The sequence below is a fragment of the Bubalus bubalis genome, chromosome 14 (genome assembly GCF_019923935.1).
Source record: "Bubalus bubalis isolate 160015118507 breed Murrah chromosome 14, NDDB_SH_1, whole genome shotgun sequence".
Classification (NCBI taxonomy): domain Eukaryota; kingdom Metazoa; phylum Chordata; class Mammalia; order Artiodactyla; family Bovidae; genus Bubalus; species Bubalus bubalis.
The window spans coordinates 18,271,132-18,285,351 of NC_059170.1; the positions used below are offsets into that span (position 1 = coordinate 18,271,132).

The 14,220-nt window shown below is 50.4% G+C and overlaps 1 protein-coding gene across 3 annotated transcripts in view; it reads right to left on the reverse strand.

Annotated features, from left to right (window-relative positions):
- Nucleotides 1–385: 385 nt before the first annotated feature.
- The window catches only part of AAR2 (AAR2 splicing factor), a 29,862-nt gene continuing 16,027 nt past the window's right edge, over nt 386–14,220 (reverse strand). For 2 of the 3 annotated variants that reach the window (XM_006072461.4, XM_006072460.4), the window contains exon 4: nt 386–691. In XM_006072461.4, coding sequence (XP_006072523.4) covers nt 401–691 — 291 coding nt within the window. In that variant the 3' untranslated portion in view covers nt 386–400. Of the gene's footprint in view, nt 692–9,906; nt 11,233–14,220 lie in introns of those variants that run through there. The other variant, XM_025263546.3, reaches the window with a different exon arrangement.

Consider the following 14,220-nt stretch of genomic DNA (forward strand, 5'->3'; position numbering starts at 1 on the left):
GAGCCCATGCTCCCAGCTGCACAGGGCAGCTGGGATGCCCACCCTGACTTGAGCATGCTGGTGACCTTGGACCAGGGCTCTGCCCTCTCTGGGCCTGTCTCGTCCCTGCTCTAAGACAAGGGCACTTAAACTGCATCAGGAAAGACAAGCGGGTTTCGCCTCGTGTGTCAGTTTCCTGCACTGGCTGAGGCTGCCTGGGGCACCACATGGAGAAGGAAAGGGCGTCACAATCAATTTGTCACGTCTCCCTGGGGTGGGGACCGGAGTGGCAGTGTGTGTGCTGGGGCATACCCAGCCTGGATCTATCACCAGGAGCCCCCACCCCTGGGGCTCGGTGTCCAGTGAGTCCACGAGCCTGAAGCCTCCAAGAATGCACCCCTCCCAGGAACCCCCCTTTGCCTCATGGGAAGCAGGAAACATGTTGAGCCTCTGAGGAGCACCCAGAGCATCGTGTGCTGTGGCCCAGCCCTGTCCCCAGAGGGCCCTGAGCCCAGTTGGCTTGTGATCTTGGGCCTGTATCCACAGTGACACAGGCCTGCTGCCCCGCCAGCTCCCCATCGCCTTCCCCTCTAATTGATTCCGACAGATGACCAGGCCTACCTGCCTTCAGTGCGGACTGAGTACAAGCGCAGCGTCTGAGTGAATGGCAGGAACGAGCCTTCCCCTCACCTTCCTGGTTCTTGGCTGTGTCCTGAACAGAGCGGGAAGAAAAGGACTTACTGTGTGCCAGCCACTTCCAGTCTGTCCTTCGTGTGCTCTTCACTCGTATCCTGAGAGGCGGTTAATACCCCTACTTGCCAGATGAGAAAACCGAGTCCCAGAAAGCTTCAGTGACTCCCCCTAGTACTATCATTATGAGCAAGGCTGGGAGGCTGCCACTTCCAGAATCCAGGTGTTTCCTCTTTCTAGCCCAATGGCCATAAGCGCACCACACCTGTGGCTCAGAAGGATATCATATCTAGTACCGATGTCTGTTTTGCCGAGTTACCGTGGGGTGTCGCCCATTCACACTGCCTCATGGGCTGTTCCATTGTCGCCCATAAAACTGAAGAGTAAGTCTCCGTCTGCTCTCTTGGCTCCCACACAACCCCTACCCTGCCCCCACTTTGGCTGCTTCGCCTCTGAGGCACATTCAGGAATGAATGAGTGCAGGCCTGGGCAGGGGCAAAGTCTAACAACGTCAGTTCTTCCACCAGGGGATGGACAGAGACCCCCAGGGGTTAGAATATCATCATCCAGCCACGCAAGAGTAGAGTAGAGCAGAAAAGCCACAATCCATGGGCTTATGGTTGGCTTGCACAGTGTTGGTTTTTTTTTTTTTAAATCTGAGTTTGTTGCCAATGCTTTAAAATAGAGAAGTTTCATGTAAAAATTTGAGTTTCTGGCTTCTCTTGAAAAACTGGAAGCTTTAACAAGCCTGCCTTGAATTGGCCACCCTAGGCTGGAGCACGGGAGCAGAGTGGGCTTCTGTCCACTCAGCCACGGGCCCACCTGACCCCTGTCAGTGTCCGAGTTTGCCTCCCCTGATGCAAAGGGTAAGATCATGGGTCTGGAGTCAGGCTGACCTGGGTTAGCGCAAGCAAGAATGCGTGCTTAATTGCTCAGTTGTATCTGACCCTTTGTGATCTCATGGACTGCAGCCCTCCAGGCTCCTCTGTCCATGGGATTTCCCAGGCAAGAACATGGATTGGGTTGCCATTTCCTCCTCCAAGAGATCTTCCCGACCCAGGGATCAAAATCGAATCTCCTGCATCTCCTTGCATTAGCAGGAAGATTCTTTACCACTGAGCCACCTGGGAAGCTAGTCCAAGCATGTGGCTCAATTACAGCGTGACTATCGGAAAGTTCCCTAACTTCTCTGGGCCTGTTTCCTCGCTGGTAGGATGGGGATTCCCACAGTAACTTCCTTCATGTGGACGCCGCTAGGCTTCATATGAATGCCGCTAGGCTTCATATGAAGGTGAATGTATGCAAAGCTACTGTATTATCGAAGATGCAGCCTGGCACGTAGTGAGCACTCAGTAAATAGCAGCCATAGCCTCGATCACAGCCACCCTCTCCTGACAGGGGCCACAGGGTCTGGAGCAGAAGCAGCAGCCCTTGACGCCCTCCCCAGCCTGGTTCGGGCCCATCCTGGAGCACTCCCTTGGCTGCACATGTTCTTGTGGGGTGGCAGCAATCCTGTCTGGGTAATGCATCCAAAGACAACAGATCAATAGCCACTCGGCACTCCGATGCCATGGCTGAGGCCCACGGCACGTTCCAGGCTGCTGGCCAATGAGTTCAAGCTCCTTTTTCCTTTTGGGCAGAAAACAACTCGCCATGTAAGCTTGGACGAGTTCTTTTTTCCTCCTGGAATCTTGGTTTCACTGACTGCAAGGTCAGCCTATGGCCTCTAGTGCTCCTTTGAGCTCTGACACCTTGGGAGTTCTGCAGACAGAAAGGCAATAAAGTCCAAAACCTTACCATTCAGGAATGAATTAGTATGGACTCTTTTGGCTGCAAGGGCAGGGACCTGTCACAAAGGAGCCTAAAGAAAAAAGGTATTTATCTTCCTGGGACTGGCTTATTTCACTCAGTATAATGTCCTCAAGGCTCATCCAGATTGTCACATATTGCAGAATTTCTTCTTTTTTAAGGCTGAATAATATCCCACTGTATGCATAATCTACAATTTCATTATCCATTCATCCATTGGTGGACATTTAGGTTGTTTCTACATCTTGGCTATTGTGAATAGTACAAAGTATCAAAAACAGTCAAATTCATAGAATCAAAGAATGGAATGGTGGTTGCCAGGGGGAGGTGGAAATGAGGAGTTACAAGTCAATGGACATAAAGTTCCAGTTAAGCAAGATGAGTAAGTTGTACAACACTGACCCTGTAGTCAACAACACTGCACTGTACACTCACAATTTCTTAAGAAGGTAGGTCTCATGCTAAATGTTCTTAGTTCAGTCAGTTCAGTTCAGTCGCTCAGTCGTGTCCGACTCTCTGCGATCCCATGAATCACAGCACGCCAGGCCTCCATGTCCATCACCAGCTCCCAGAGCTTACCCAAACTCATGTCCATCGAGTCAGTGATGCCATCCAGCCATCTCATCCTGTCGTCCCCTTCTCCTCCTGCCCTCAATCTTTCCCAGCATCAGGGTCTTTTCTAATGAGTCAGCTCTTTGCATCAGGTGGCCAAAGTACTGGAGTTTCAGCCTCAGCATCAGTCCTTCCAATGGACACCCAGGACTGGTCTCCTTTAGGATGGACTGGTTGGATCTCCTTGCAGTCCAAGGGACTCTCAAGAGTCTTCTCCAACACCACAGTTCAAAAACATCAATTCTTCGGCACTCAGCTTTCTTCACAGTCCAACTCTCACATCCATACATACCACTGGAAAAACCATAGCCTTGACTCGACAGACCTTTGTTGGCAAAGTAGTATCTCTGCTTTTTAATGTGCTATCTAGGTTGGTCATAACTTTCCTTCCAAGGAGTAAGTATCTTTTAATTTCATAGCTGCAATCACCATCTGCAGTGATTACCACAACAAAATTAAACTAGGGGGGTGGGGGAGCCATATTGGCTCATTTGGAGGAATACTGGGGATGATGGGCTGCAAGTGGGGCTGGTTTCAGATGTTCCAGTGATGTTGTTGGCTCTCTTTCTCATGCTTATCTCTCAATTCAGCTTCTTTCTGTGTTATTCTCACCCTCATTTCTGGTGCAAGGGTTTTTTTTTTTTTTTTTTTTTAAATATCACGATCCCTATTAGGCCCAACCAAGAGTCCTCTACACCATAACTCCAAAAGTATGCGGTATCTTTTTGCACCTTCTAGAAGAAGCATCCCAGGGAAGATGCCAAGTGGTCTAGCTGAAGCTGTGTGTCTGTCTCTGAGGGTGGAAGGATGGAACGAGATACTGTGATTGGCATGCCTACCAAAGATGTTGTGGAATAGAAAAAGTCTTCCTCAAAGCAAAGGAGGCTTGACATGAGTAGAGGGGTGAAGAGAAATGGGTTGTTTAGTCTACAAAGAGCAGCTACTGGCCATTCTGGGGTACAGCGATGGGACCTTCTCAGAGAGGGACAGATGATCCTTCAATCAACAAAGCATTGGTGCCCTTAGCTCCATGCTTGGAAAAAGGCAGTGCAGAATCGCGAACAAACAATTCTAGCCTTGGGAAGCAACAAGAAAAGCATTCCACGTCACCAGCCTACAATATTGAGGGCTGGATATGGGTGTGGTTCTGGCTGTAAATGCTCTGAGGGGATCAGGAAGGCTTTTGAGAAGCCCTCGGTGGCCAAGGAAAGGACAAGGCTGGAGGCGTGAAATGGTTGTTAGGACTTAAAATCTGGAGAGAAAAATCAAGAGCAGATGTGAGGTGTGATAAGTAGGAGTGGGGACGGATTAAGTGAGGCCAAGGAAACAGGGTTTTTGACTCCGGCAAAATACAAAATGAAAAACGAAAACACTGAGAAACACTAGAACAAAATATAGGTTAGTATATATTTCATCTTAATATAGGAATGGACTTTTAAGCATTTAAAGCAGTGGGGAAAATTGTTAAAGCAGTAAAAAACCAAATCAAAAAGAAGAAGCTCAACATATTTGACATAAAAAAGTTTACATTTTAAAACGTCATAAAATTAAAAGGCAAATTGCAGGAAATATTTGTAATGTCAAGATCTATTATGATAAGAAAAATTCATATTTTATTGGGTCAGCCAAAAAGTTCATTCAAGTTTTTCCATAATGTCTTACAGAAACTAAAAAATTTTTTTAAAGATTTCAACAGGAAAATGGGCAGAGGACATAAATAAAAAGGGAAAATAAACAATGGTCTAGCCTTCTTTATTCAAAATATTCCACGGAGACACCCCCCCAATCCCCGACATCCTGTTCTCTATCGTCGGCCTCCTCTGTGACATGTGTACATGTGTGTGTTAGTCGCTCAGATGTGTACGACTCTTTGCGACCCTATGGACTGTAGTCCACCAGGTTCCTCTGTCCATGGAATTTTCCAGGCCAGAATACTGGAGTGGGTTGCCATTCTCTTCTCCAGGGGCTCTTCCTCACCCAGGGATGGTACCCGGGTCTCCTTCATTGCAGGGAGATTCTTTAGCGTCTAAGCCAATAGGGAAGCCCTCAGGCTCCTAGACTTGGAATAGAACGGCGTATTGGTCCACAGAGGAAGTCCAGGTTTTTTATCAGCTCCTCACAGGCCCCACATCTCAAAGCATCTTTCTCTCAAGCAAATACCTTTTGCAAATTCAATATCAACTCTAGCAGGACAGGGTGGAAAGGCCCTGGCTCAGTCGTACCCCAGACTTAAGCAGCCCCTTGGGGGCCCCAGTGGTCCACAGAGGCTAGAAGCAGCCTTCTTTTGGACCAAATGCTGCCCCCTTTCCTCCCACACCCAGGTGCCACCTCGCTTGAACCAGTCGGTCCATCGTGGCCAAGGCCAGATCCGGACACTAAGCGTCTGGGTGGAAATATTAGCAGCTGTCATGAACCAAGAGGCCAGCGGGGCCTGCCCACCACTCTTGTAAGTGGCTGACACTGCCAGTTACCAGGCTGGCGGCCTTGGATCCACTGGTAATTATCCCAGATTATGTAACCGTCCTTATTAAGGAGAGCTGTGTGATGGCAGGGCTGTGCTGGACTCAGGCTAGGATTCGGGCTTGGAGACTCGGTCGCCTGTGCCTCACCTCTCTCACCTTGACTCCTGTCTACACAATAAGGAATGATAAGACCTTCCTCAAAGACCTGGAGCTCAGCCGGAATAAGGTGAAGCTCATTCCCAACACGTTCCCAGCCGTGAGGAGGAAGGCCCCCAACTCCACGCCAGTTCATGTTAGTCCCCTGGAAGTCCACGGAAGTGGGTGTGTGAATGATTCTTGTCCAGGACAAATTAGTACCAACAACCCTTGACTTTCCGTTAGTCGTGAGAACCCAGCGTGACCCTCCTCGTCAAGCACTAGCAGGAAGAACAGCCGCACGGGTGCTGGCAGTGCAAACACAGCCTACGGTGGCCCTGACTCACTCACGGTTTCTCAACAGAGCCGTCGAGGCCCTGCTTCCGCCCCACCACCCAGAATCCCTGTGAGTTCCTCCCCAGCCCTTGATCATCGCCCCACCTGCACTAAGGTACCACATGGACACCTGGGAACTGGCAGGGCTGGCAGATCGCTGATGGGAGAGTTGACAGGGGACTCGTAGTGTGGGGGTGGGGGGACCCAAGGAGTCAGTAGTCTGCCCAGGTTCTGAGACTTAAGAGGAGGGGTTATCAGGGTGGAAGAGCCCTGCAAAGACATTCAGTACATCCTTGATCTGAGTCATGAGTCCAGCCCTAGCGTGCACACGTGATCCCACCCTCATCAAGTCAGCATCACCCGTCCCCTCCATTGCACCAGCCTCCTTACTGGTCTCCCTGCTTCCACCCATCCCCCTGCAGTCTATCTCCAACAGGGCAGCTGGTGATCCTGTTAAAACAAAAATCGGACGTCACTCTTCTGCTTAAAATCCTCTAATGGATCCCATTTCACTGAGTAAAATGCAACATTCTTGCCACAGTCTATAAGCCCTGGACAACCTGATCCCTCTGTACAGTTGGAGATGGTCTCTCCTTTCATTTTTTGCCTTTATCACTACACTCACACCAAGCTGACCCCCTGGTGCTCCTCTAACACGCCAGACACGCTCCTGCCCCAGGGCCTTTGCACTCACTGTTCATTCTGCCTGGAACACTCTTGCCCGATACCTGCATGGCTCACTTGTTCACCTCCTTCCAGTCTTGGCTCAAATGTCACCCCGTTTAAATTGCATCATGTCCTCTTGCCCTGCCAGGACTCTCCATTTCCTTCATTCTGCTCTTTTTCCAGAGCATTTCTCACAACTCACTTAGTCTGTAGTCTACTTATCAAGCTTATTGCCTGCTGTCCCCAACCCTCACCTCACTGGAATGTAAGCGCCCAGGGACAGGCGCTCAGAGAGTTGGGTAAAGAAGGGAAGCCAAGCTCTGCCTCCTGCAGTTTGGAGTCTCTGCTCTGCCTTCTGAAGGATGCAGAGAGCTCCTCTTTCAAGACAGCTCTCCCAGCCTCTCTGCTCTTGGGTGAAGGTCCCACATTTTTCTTCCAACTGCTTCTCATTCCACAGCTCCGTCTCCTCAAGACGAAACTCCATCTGTCGGCATCCCCCTTGGCCATGCAGAGCCCAGACTTGAGCCAGGTAAAGACGTCTGGAGGCAGACAGAGGGAAAACAGAGTGATCTGGGGAGGGAAGAAGCAAGACAGAGATGCAAGGATGGTGCCCCTGTGCAGTTGCTTTGAAACTGGCCATCTGACATTGCACTGAAGCCTCTTGACTTCTCCTACCTTCCTCCCACCAAGGGTTTTTAACTGACAGCCTGAGAACCCTGAGGATCCCTGTTTTCCAGAGACATCTATTGAGTCTGTGCAGGTGAGCCCCAGATTGAGGACACAGGACAGAAGGCCTAGCAGGTGGGGGAGGGGCTGGACATGCTCCTGCCCCGCCCCCCAGCAGGGAGCAGCTGACATTACATTTGGTCCTCAACCCCCATCTCAGCAGGGAGGCCACCTGCCAGTCCACAGCAGGTGCCCAGGGTTTGTGAGAACAAGCCAGCCCCAGAGACAGACACTGGATGCTGCAGAAGAAGAAGGGACTGGAAGGGCCTAACGACTGCAAAGGCTGCATGACCCAGCTGTGGTGAGCTCTGGGTAAAGCAGTGCCGTGGCCTGCGGGGGTGGCTCTGCGGAGTCACAGGACCGCACCGCCTCCAGTATTCACAGATAGCTCAGGTGAGCTGCCCAGCTCCGTCCTGCTTTCGGTCTTGGCGGCCGTGACTCAGTGATGGCTTTGCCACGGCATCCTCTGCTCTTCCAGCCCGCGTTTCAGCAGGGGATGGCATCTCGGTCAAGCCAGAGTCTGAGTAGTTGGAGAAACCAACATGTCACAGAGCCCTGAGAATATTAAATAATATTTACAAGGGGATGATGTTGGGAAAGTAATTACCGGTGGGAAGAGGCAATCAGTGGCGGGGAACTCCTCCCCTCCTCAAGTGGTGAGAAATGAGGTGGAGCGGGGCCCCGGAGCAGCAGGGTTTGTCACAGGGACAGCGGAAGGCGTTGGGGAATCGCTACCTCTGCTGATTCTGTTAATAGGATAAAGCAGCCTGGCAAATAAGAGCCAGACCCCAGGAGGCCTGCATTTGAGGGGATTTGAAAATCAGGCCAGGTCCTGCCAATAGCTTCACTTTTAAATGTGTTAGAACTGGAAGGGAGCTTAGAGATCAGTGATGCCACTGGTTCATGGTTTTCAAGGTTTCTGCCTTCCAAAAATACTGCAAGTGTTAAGTAATAATTAATTTGTTTTCACATTTTTTATTCATCAAAGACACACAGAGGTGCCAGCTGGGACAGGCAGGACACAGTGTGGCTGTCACTCCAGCCCCAGACAAGAGACCTGTGGTTGTTGTTGTCAGCCCAGCCGTATCACCTCGTGTGAATGCAGTTTCCCTTTGAAAACATTTAAAATGACACAGGGGTCCATTTTTTAAGTGGAGGGAGTCTGAAGGAGCCTGGAGTGTCTAAACCAGAAATCTCCACTCCAAGCAAACCCTCTCACTTTATACGTAAGTACACTGAGGCCCAGAGAATGTATGTGTCTTGTCCAAGGTCACACAGCCGGCTGTCAACAGGGCCAAGGTTAGACCTGGGGATGCAGAGAGAGGGGAAGGTTGTCCTGCATAGGCAAGGGTAGGGAAGGAGTAAATCATAGTGGATGCAGTGAAGAGCATGGGCTCTGGGCACCAACGGGCTTGGCTTGACTCCTGCCCCAATCCTTATGAGCTATGGGGCCCTGGTAAAATGAAGCTTCCTGAGCCTATTTTCCTATCCGCAAAATGGGGATAATAAGAGCACTGGGGATAATAAGAGTACTGTTGTGAGGATTAAGTGACAGAACAGAGTACTTCTAAACTGTAGCTACTTTTCCTTAACCCTTTGTGTCGGTGGGCAGAGAGGGGTGTCTGTATAGACATGAGACCAACAAGGTTAGAGGACAAGGTCACGTGGCCCAGCTTCCAGGTGTTGCCTTGACAAGGTCATCGGGAGCAACTTGTCTCAATGGAGCTCCAGGTACTAAACTGCGATGCTGTTACTTCTAGGTATTAAGTCAAAACCGAGCGTGCCTCAGAACCCAGGCCACATCCAGACCGACTGTCTTAGTTTCTGTAGGGTGGGACTTAGAAGCTTGAACTTCGAAAAATTGAAATGACAATTTACACACCATAAAATCTACCATTTTTAAGTGTGCACTTTCAGTGGTTTTCACTATATGGTTGAACCACCGCCCCCACTATCTACTTCCAGAACCTGTTCATCATCCTGAAAAGAAACCTGGTACCTATTAGCAGTCATTCCCCATTTCTCACTCTTTCATCCCTGGTCTCCTCGGATTTGCCCAGTCTGGACGATTCATACGAACAGACTCACAGGACATGCTGTCTCGGTGGCTGGCTTTTTTCACTCAGCACAGTGTTTTCAAGGTACATGTATGCTGCTGAACGGATCAGGGCTTCATTCCTTTGGAATCTGCACTTTTAACAAGCTCCCCAGGTAGTTCTGATGAGTGTGGGCTTTGGGGAGAAAAAGAATAGTAGACCCACACAAGGTGAATCTGCTGGTTACTAGATAGATACAGGGCCTCGATCCCTCCTTCTGGTGTGCTCATCCCGCAGGCCCCATGGTGACAGGCGACGTCACTGGCCGCCTGCCTCCTCAGAGCCTGCAGAGGTGGGCAGGGTCTTCTGGCACCTGGGGGTAGGACATGTGTGGTTCAGGACAGTGTCTGACTGTGTGGGGCCCTGGGCATCCGCAAGAGACTCACACAAAGGGATTTGGTCTCAACTCCAAGACTTTAATGTACATTATGCTCTTGGAAAAACAATTCCAAGGAAACAAATGGAACTGAAAGTCTTAACCAGCGGGGATTCTCAATCAGAAACCTGGTGTGAGCTGCAGTCTTGGGAGGCAGTGGGACAGGGACCCTCATCAAGGTACAACAGAGTGAGGTCAGGGTGCCAGGGCCTGGGCACGTGATGGGCGAGCCCCTCAGGACACCCAGGAAACAGGAACCATCATCCACTCCTGTGGTCTCCACAGCAGGACAGGGGGACCCAGGCTGACAAGGTCGTCTCTGGAGCTCTGGATAAAGATGCAGAACTTCCACGAGGCCAATGAAGCCTGTCCAGAGCAAGAACCGTTCTCTTTGTTGCTGAATCTCCAGGTCATCAGAAACAGTCGTGGTGACTCTGGTGAGGAACAGGGCCATCTGGGACGGTTGCCAAGGGCCACTTCTGGGTCTGAGGCCTCAGAATGGAACAGGTGGGAGGAGAGTGGCACTAGCGAGGCCTCTGAGTTCAGGGGCCACAACCATCTTGAAAGGTTATCCACTGGGACCTCTGGACAGGAGCAAGGAACTTCAGAGACTGCAAGAGCTGACCACTCGCCAGATTTAACCCATTGTCTTATTTCGCCCTCCTCAACCTGGGGCTCCAGAGAGGTCACAGGCCCATGTTTTATGCGATGTATTCCCATCCACAAGAGGCAGGCAGAAATTCTGGCTCATTTCCCTATTACCCTGTGTTTAACTTTTGAAAAGTCAACAACTGACATCTCAGACTCCTGGGCAGTCCAGGGTTTCCTGAAACCACTCTATGGAATAAGCAATCTCGGGCTTGCAGCTCAACAGCTTCTCTTCTGGAAGGAAGGAGACTGCTGCTGAGGCAGGTCTCTCCCAAGAGCCCGTGTGGAATTCAGTTGGGTTAGCACCACAACCAGGCTGACGGGAAACCCACAAGGTGCCTGCTAGATGGGGAACAGCCTCTCTGGCACTGAAGGGACTTGATTATTGGTGAAGGAGCGGATTCTGGCTTCATCTTTGCAGAACCTAGCGAGGTTCCTGCCCCAGCAGGTCCCAGTTGCATGGGTGAATGGAGAAGCCAGGACTGCAGCCGTGGGGAAGGGGGCCTCCCCTGGCCGAGAGCTCTCCCAGTTAGCCCGTCCCCATGCCGTCGGGGAGCTCCACCACCACTGGGGCGCAGTCCTCAGGCTCCGCCTCAAAGTCCCACCGGAACTTCTTGGTCAGGTGAGCTTGGAACCTTTCGGCTTTCTGCCTCAGAGTGGCATCCACAGCAACACTGCGGGCAGAGGAGAAGAAAACCTACAGAGAACAGAGGAGAAGTCACTCCTGAGAACACGCAGGGGCTGAGAAAGCGGTGGAAATTTCCTCCGGGTGTTCGGCTCTCCGGGGCGGGAGGATCAGCTGCTGCTGGCACAGACTCAGGACACCTGCTGTGCTCTCCCCCAAACCAAGAAAGAAGGTCCAAGCCCAGATGAGAAGCTGGGGCAGGACAGGAATGGAAAATTACTGTCTTGGGCAGAGATGCCCCACTGAGAATAAGGCCAGCAGGGCCATCACCTGGCCCTGCCCTCTGGTGAGATCTACTGGGCACCTGGGCAGGAACTTAGAAAAACAGGCAGCAGCGACACCAGCTGGTGCTAAGAAAGGTGTGGGGGGCTTATAGCCCCTAGGTCCCATAAAAAGCCCCAGGCCCTAACCCGCTGAGGGTGAACTGCTGCTCTAGTCTAAATGGACTCCAGGTGTGGGTACGCACTGTATACATTGTGAGGTTTGTAGTCTCCTTAAAAGCAGTCTTTGATTTTTTTTAAAATTGTGGCAATATATGCATAACACAAAATATACCATTTTAACCATTAAAAAATTATCATTTAAAACACTGTACTAAATACATACACTAAATATATATACCATTTACCATTTTAAGAGTACAGTTCAGTGGCATTAAGTATATTTACATTATTATGCAACCATCTCTGGAACTTTTTCATCTTCCCCAACTGAAGCTTTATACCCATTAACTCCTCATCCCCCCTCCTCCAGCCCCCGGTAACTATCATTCTACTTTCAATCTCTATGAATCTGACTACTCCAGGTACCTCATGGGGCTTCCCTGGTGGTTCAGTGGTAAAGAACCCAACTGCCAATGCAGAAGATGTGGGTTCTATCTCTGGGTTGGGAAAATTCCCTGGAGAAGGAAATGGCAGCCCACTCCAGTATTCTTGCCTGGGAAATCCACGGACAGAGGAGCCTGGTGGGTTACAGCCCAAGGGGCTGCAAAAGGGTAGGACATGATTTAGCGACTAAAAAACAACAAAAAACCCCCAAAAGGTACCTTATATAAGTGGAATCATACAATATCTGTCCTTTTGTGTCTGGCTTCTTTCTCTTAGCATAATGTCCTCAAGGCTCACTCATATAGCATGTGTTAGAAATTTCCTTCTTTTTTAAGGCTGAATGATATTCCATTGTATATATATACCACACTTTGTTTTCCGTTCATCTATCAACGGCCATTTGGGTTGTTTCTATGTTTTGGCTATTATAAATAAAACTGCTATGAACATGAATCTAAAAATATCTCTTACAGAAGCCTTGCTTTTGATTCTTTTGGGGTATATACCCAGAATGGACTGTGGGATTATAAGGTGATTCTATTCAATGCTTTGAGGAACCACCATACTGTTTTCCACAGTGGCTGTGCCATTCTTACATTTCCATCAGCAATCCAACATCTCTAACATCTTTTATTTTCTGTTTCTTTTTGTTCACAACAGCAACCCAAATGGGTGTGGCAAGCATACTGGAGTGGGCTGCCGTGCCCGCCTCCAGGGGATCTTCCCGATCCAGGGATCGAACCCGCATCTCTTACGTCTCCTGCATTGGCAGGTGGATTCTTTATGACTAGCGGAAATGCGGGTAGGGGCAAACAAGAGTAATTTTCTCTACATCTGAAACTCCATTTCAGACTGTCCTGGATCTCAATCCCTTCTAAAAATGACAGCAAACTCATTTCTCCTCCTCACACTATTTTACTATTTTCAAAGAAGTTTCACAGAGTAGCCAATAGATCCTCACAAGGCCCTGGGAAGACACACTGCCGCTGCTGCTAAGTCGCTTCAGTCATGTCCGACTCTGCAACCCCATAGACAGCCCACCAGGCTCCGCTGTCCCTGGGATTCTCCAGGCAAGTACAGTGGAGTGGGTCGCCGTTTCCTTCTCCAATGCATGAAAGTGAAAAGTGAAAGTGAAGTCGCTCAGTTGTGTCCGACTCTATTATGAAAATGGAAGCTAAGGGGAGTTAAATGCCTGGGTCAAAATTACCAGAAAGGAAGTAGTTTTCCCAGACTACTCACTGGCTCCCTGCAAGACCACCCTAGACAAGCGGCAGCAGGGTGAAAGCAGCAATTTGATCCACGTCACCCTCGTGCCTCAGTGGCCGTAGACCACCATGGAAGGAATATGGGCTCCAGGGGTCCTGACCTCACGAAGGTAACAGGTGGACTCTGCAGCCGCTTCTAGAGACAACCGTCTCCCGCCTGCCTCTCCACTGCCTTCCCGTTGGCAGGTGGTGTAAGGCTCACGTTTGTAGTCTTTGTTTGCAGCCACTCTGTTCGGGTGGGAGCAGGGACAGAAGTGACAGGGGAGGGGGTACAGAGGCAGAAGGGGGGGAGGTTACAGAATTTGGTTTCATTACTTGAGAATTGACTAAACACGGGAGCAAGAAGCACAGTCACAACAAAACACGGGATCAATAACTAATTAGAGGGGCTGTGGGAGCTCGGTGGCCAGCGGGCAGTGGGGAAGCCGGCGGCCTGTCTGCGGGCGGCTAATGGAGCTTGCTCTGGAGTGCTGAACTCGGGGGAGGGGCCTGGTTCAGGAAGCAGAGAAGCTTTGTTGCAAACGGCCTTAGCGCTGGAGGCCTTGCACCCTCATGGGTCTGTCTCCAGGGGTCCTGATGGCTCAATTAGCAAAAGCCTCCACTCCTTACATGGTACACTGTGCTACTCGTTTCACAGTCCTTCCTCTTCAGCTGCCTTGAGCAGCAACCCAAAGATGCTCCATCGTCTCTTCTGTGTTTCTGCGCACACAGGCGATTCCCTCTGCTTATAGCACCCTTCCACCCCTGCTTTCTCCTCCTGCACCTACTACTTTCTACTAGTGACCCAAGCTCAGCTCAGATGCCACCCGCTTTGGGATGTCTTCCCAGACCACGGATGGACCAGGTGCTCTTCTGCGCTTCCCTGGTGCCCAGGGTTACCTGGGACACAGTCTCACTCTCAGTCAGTG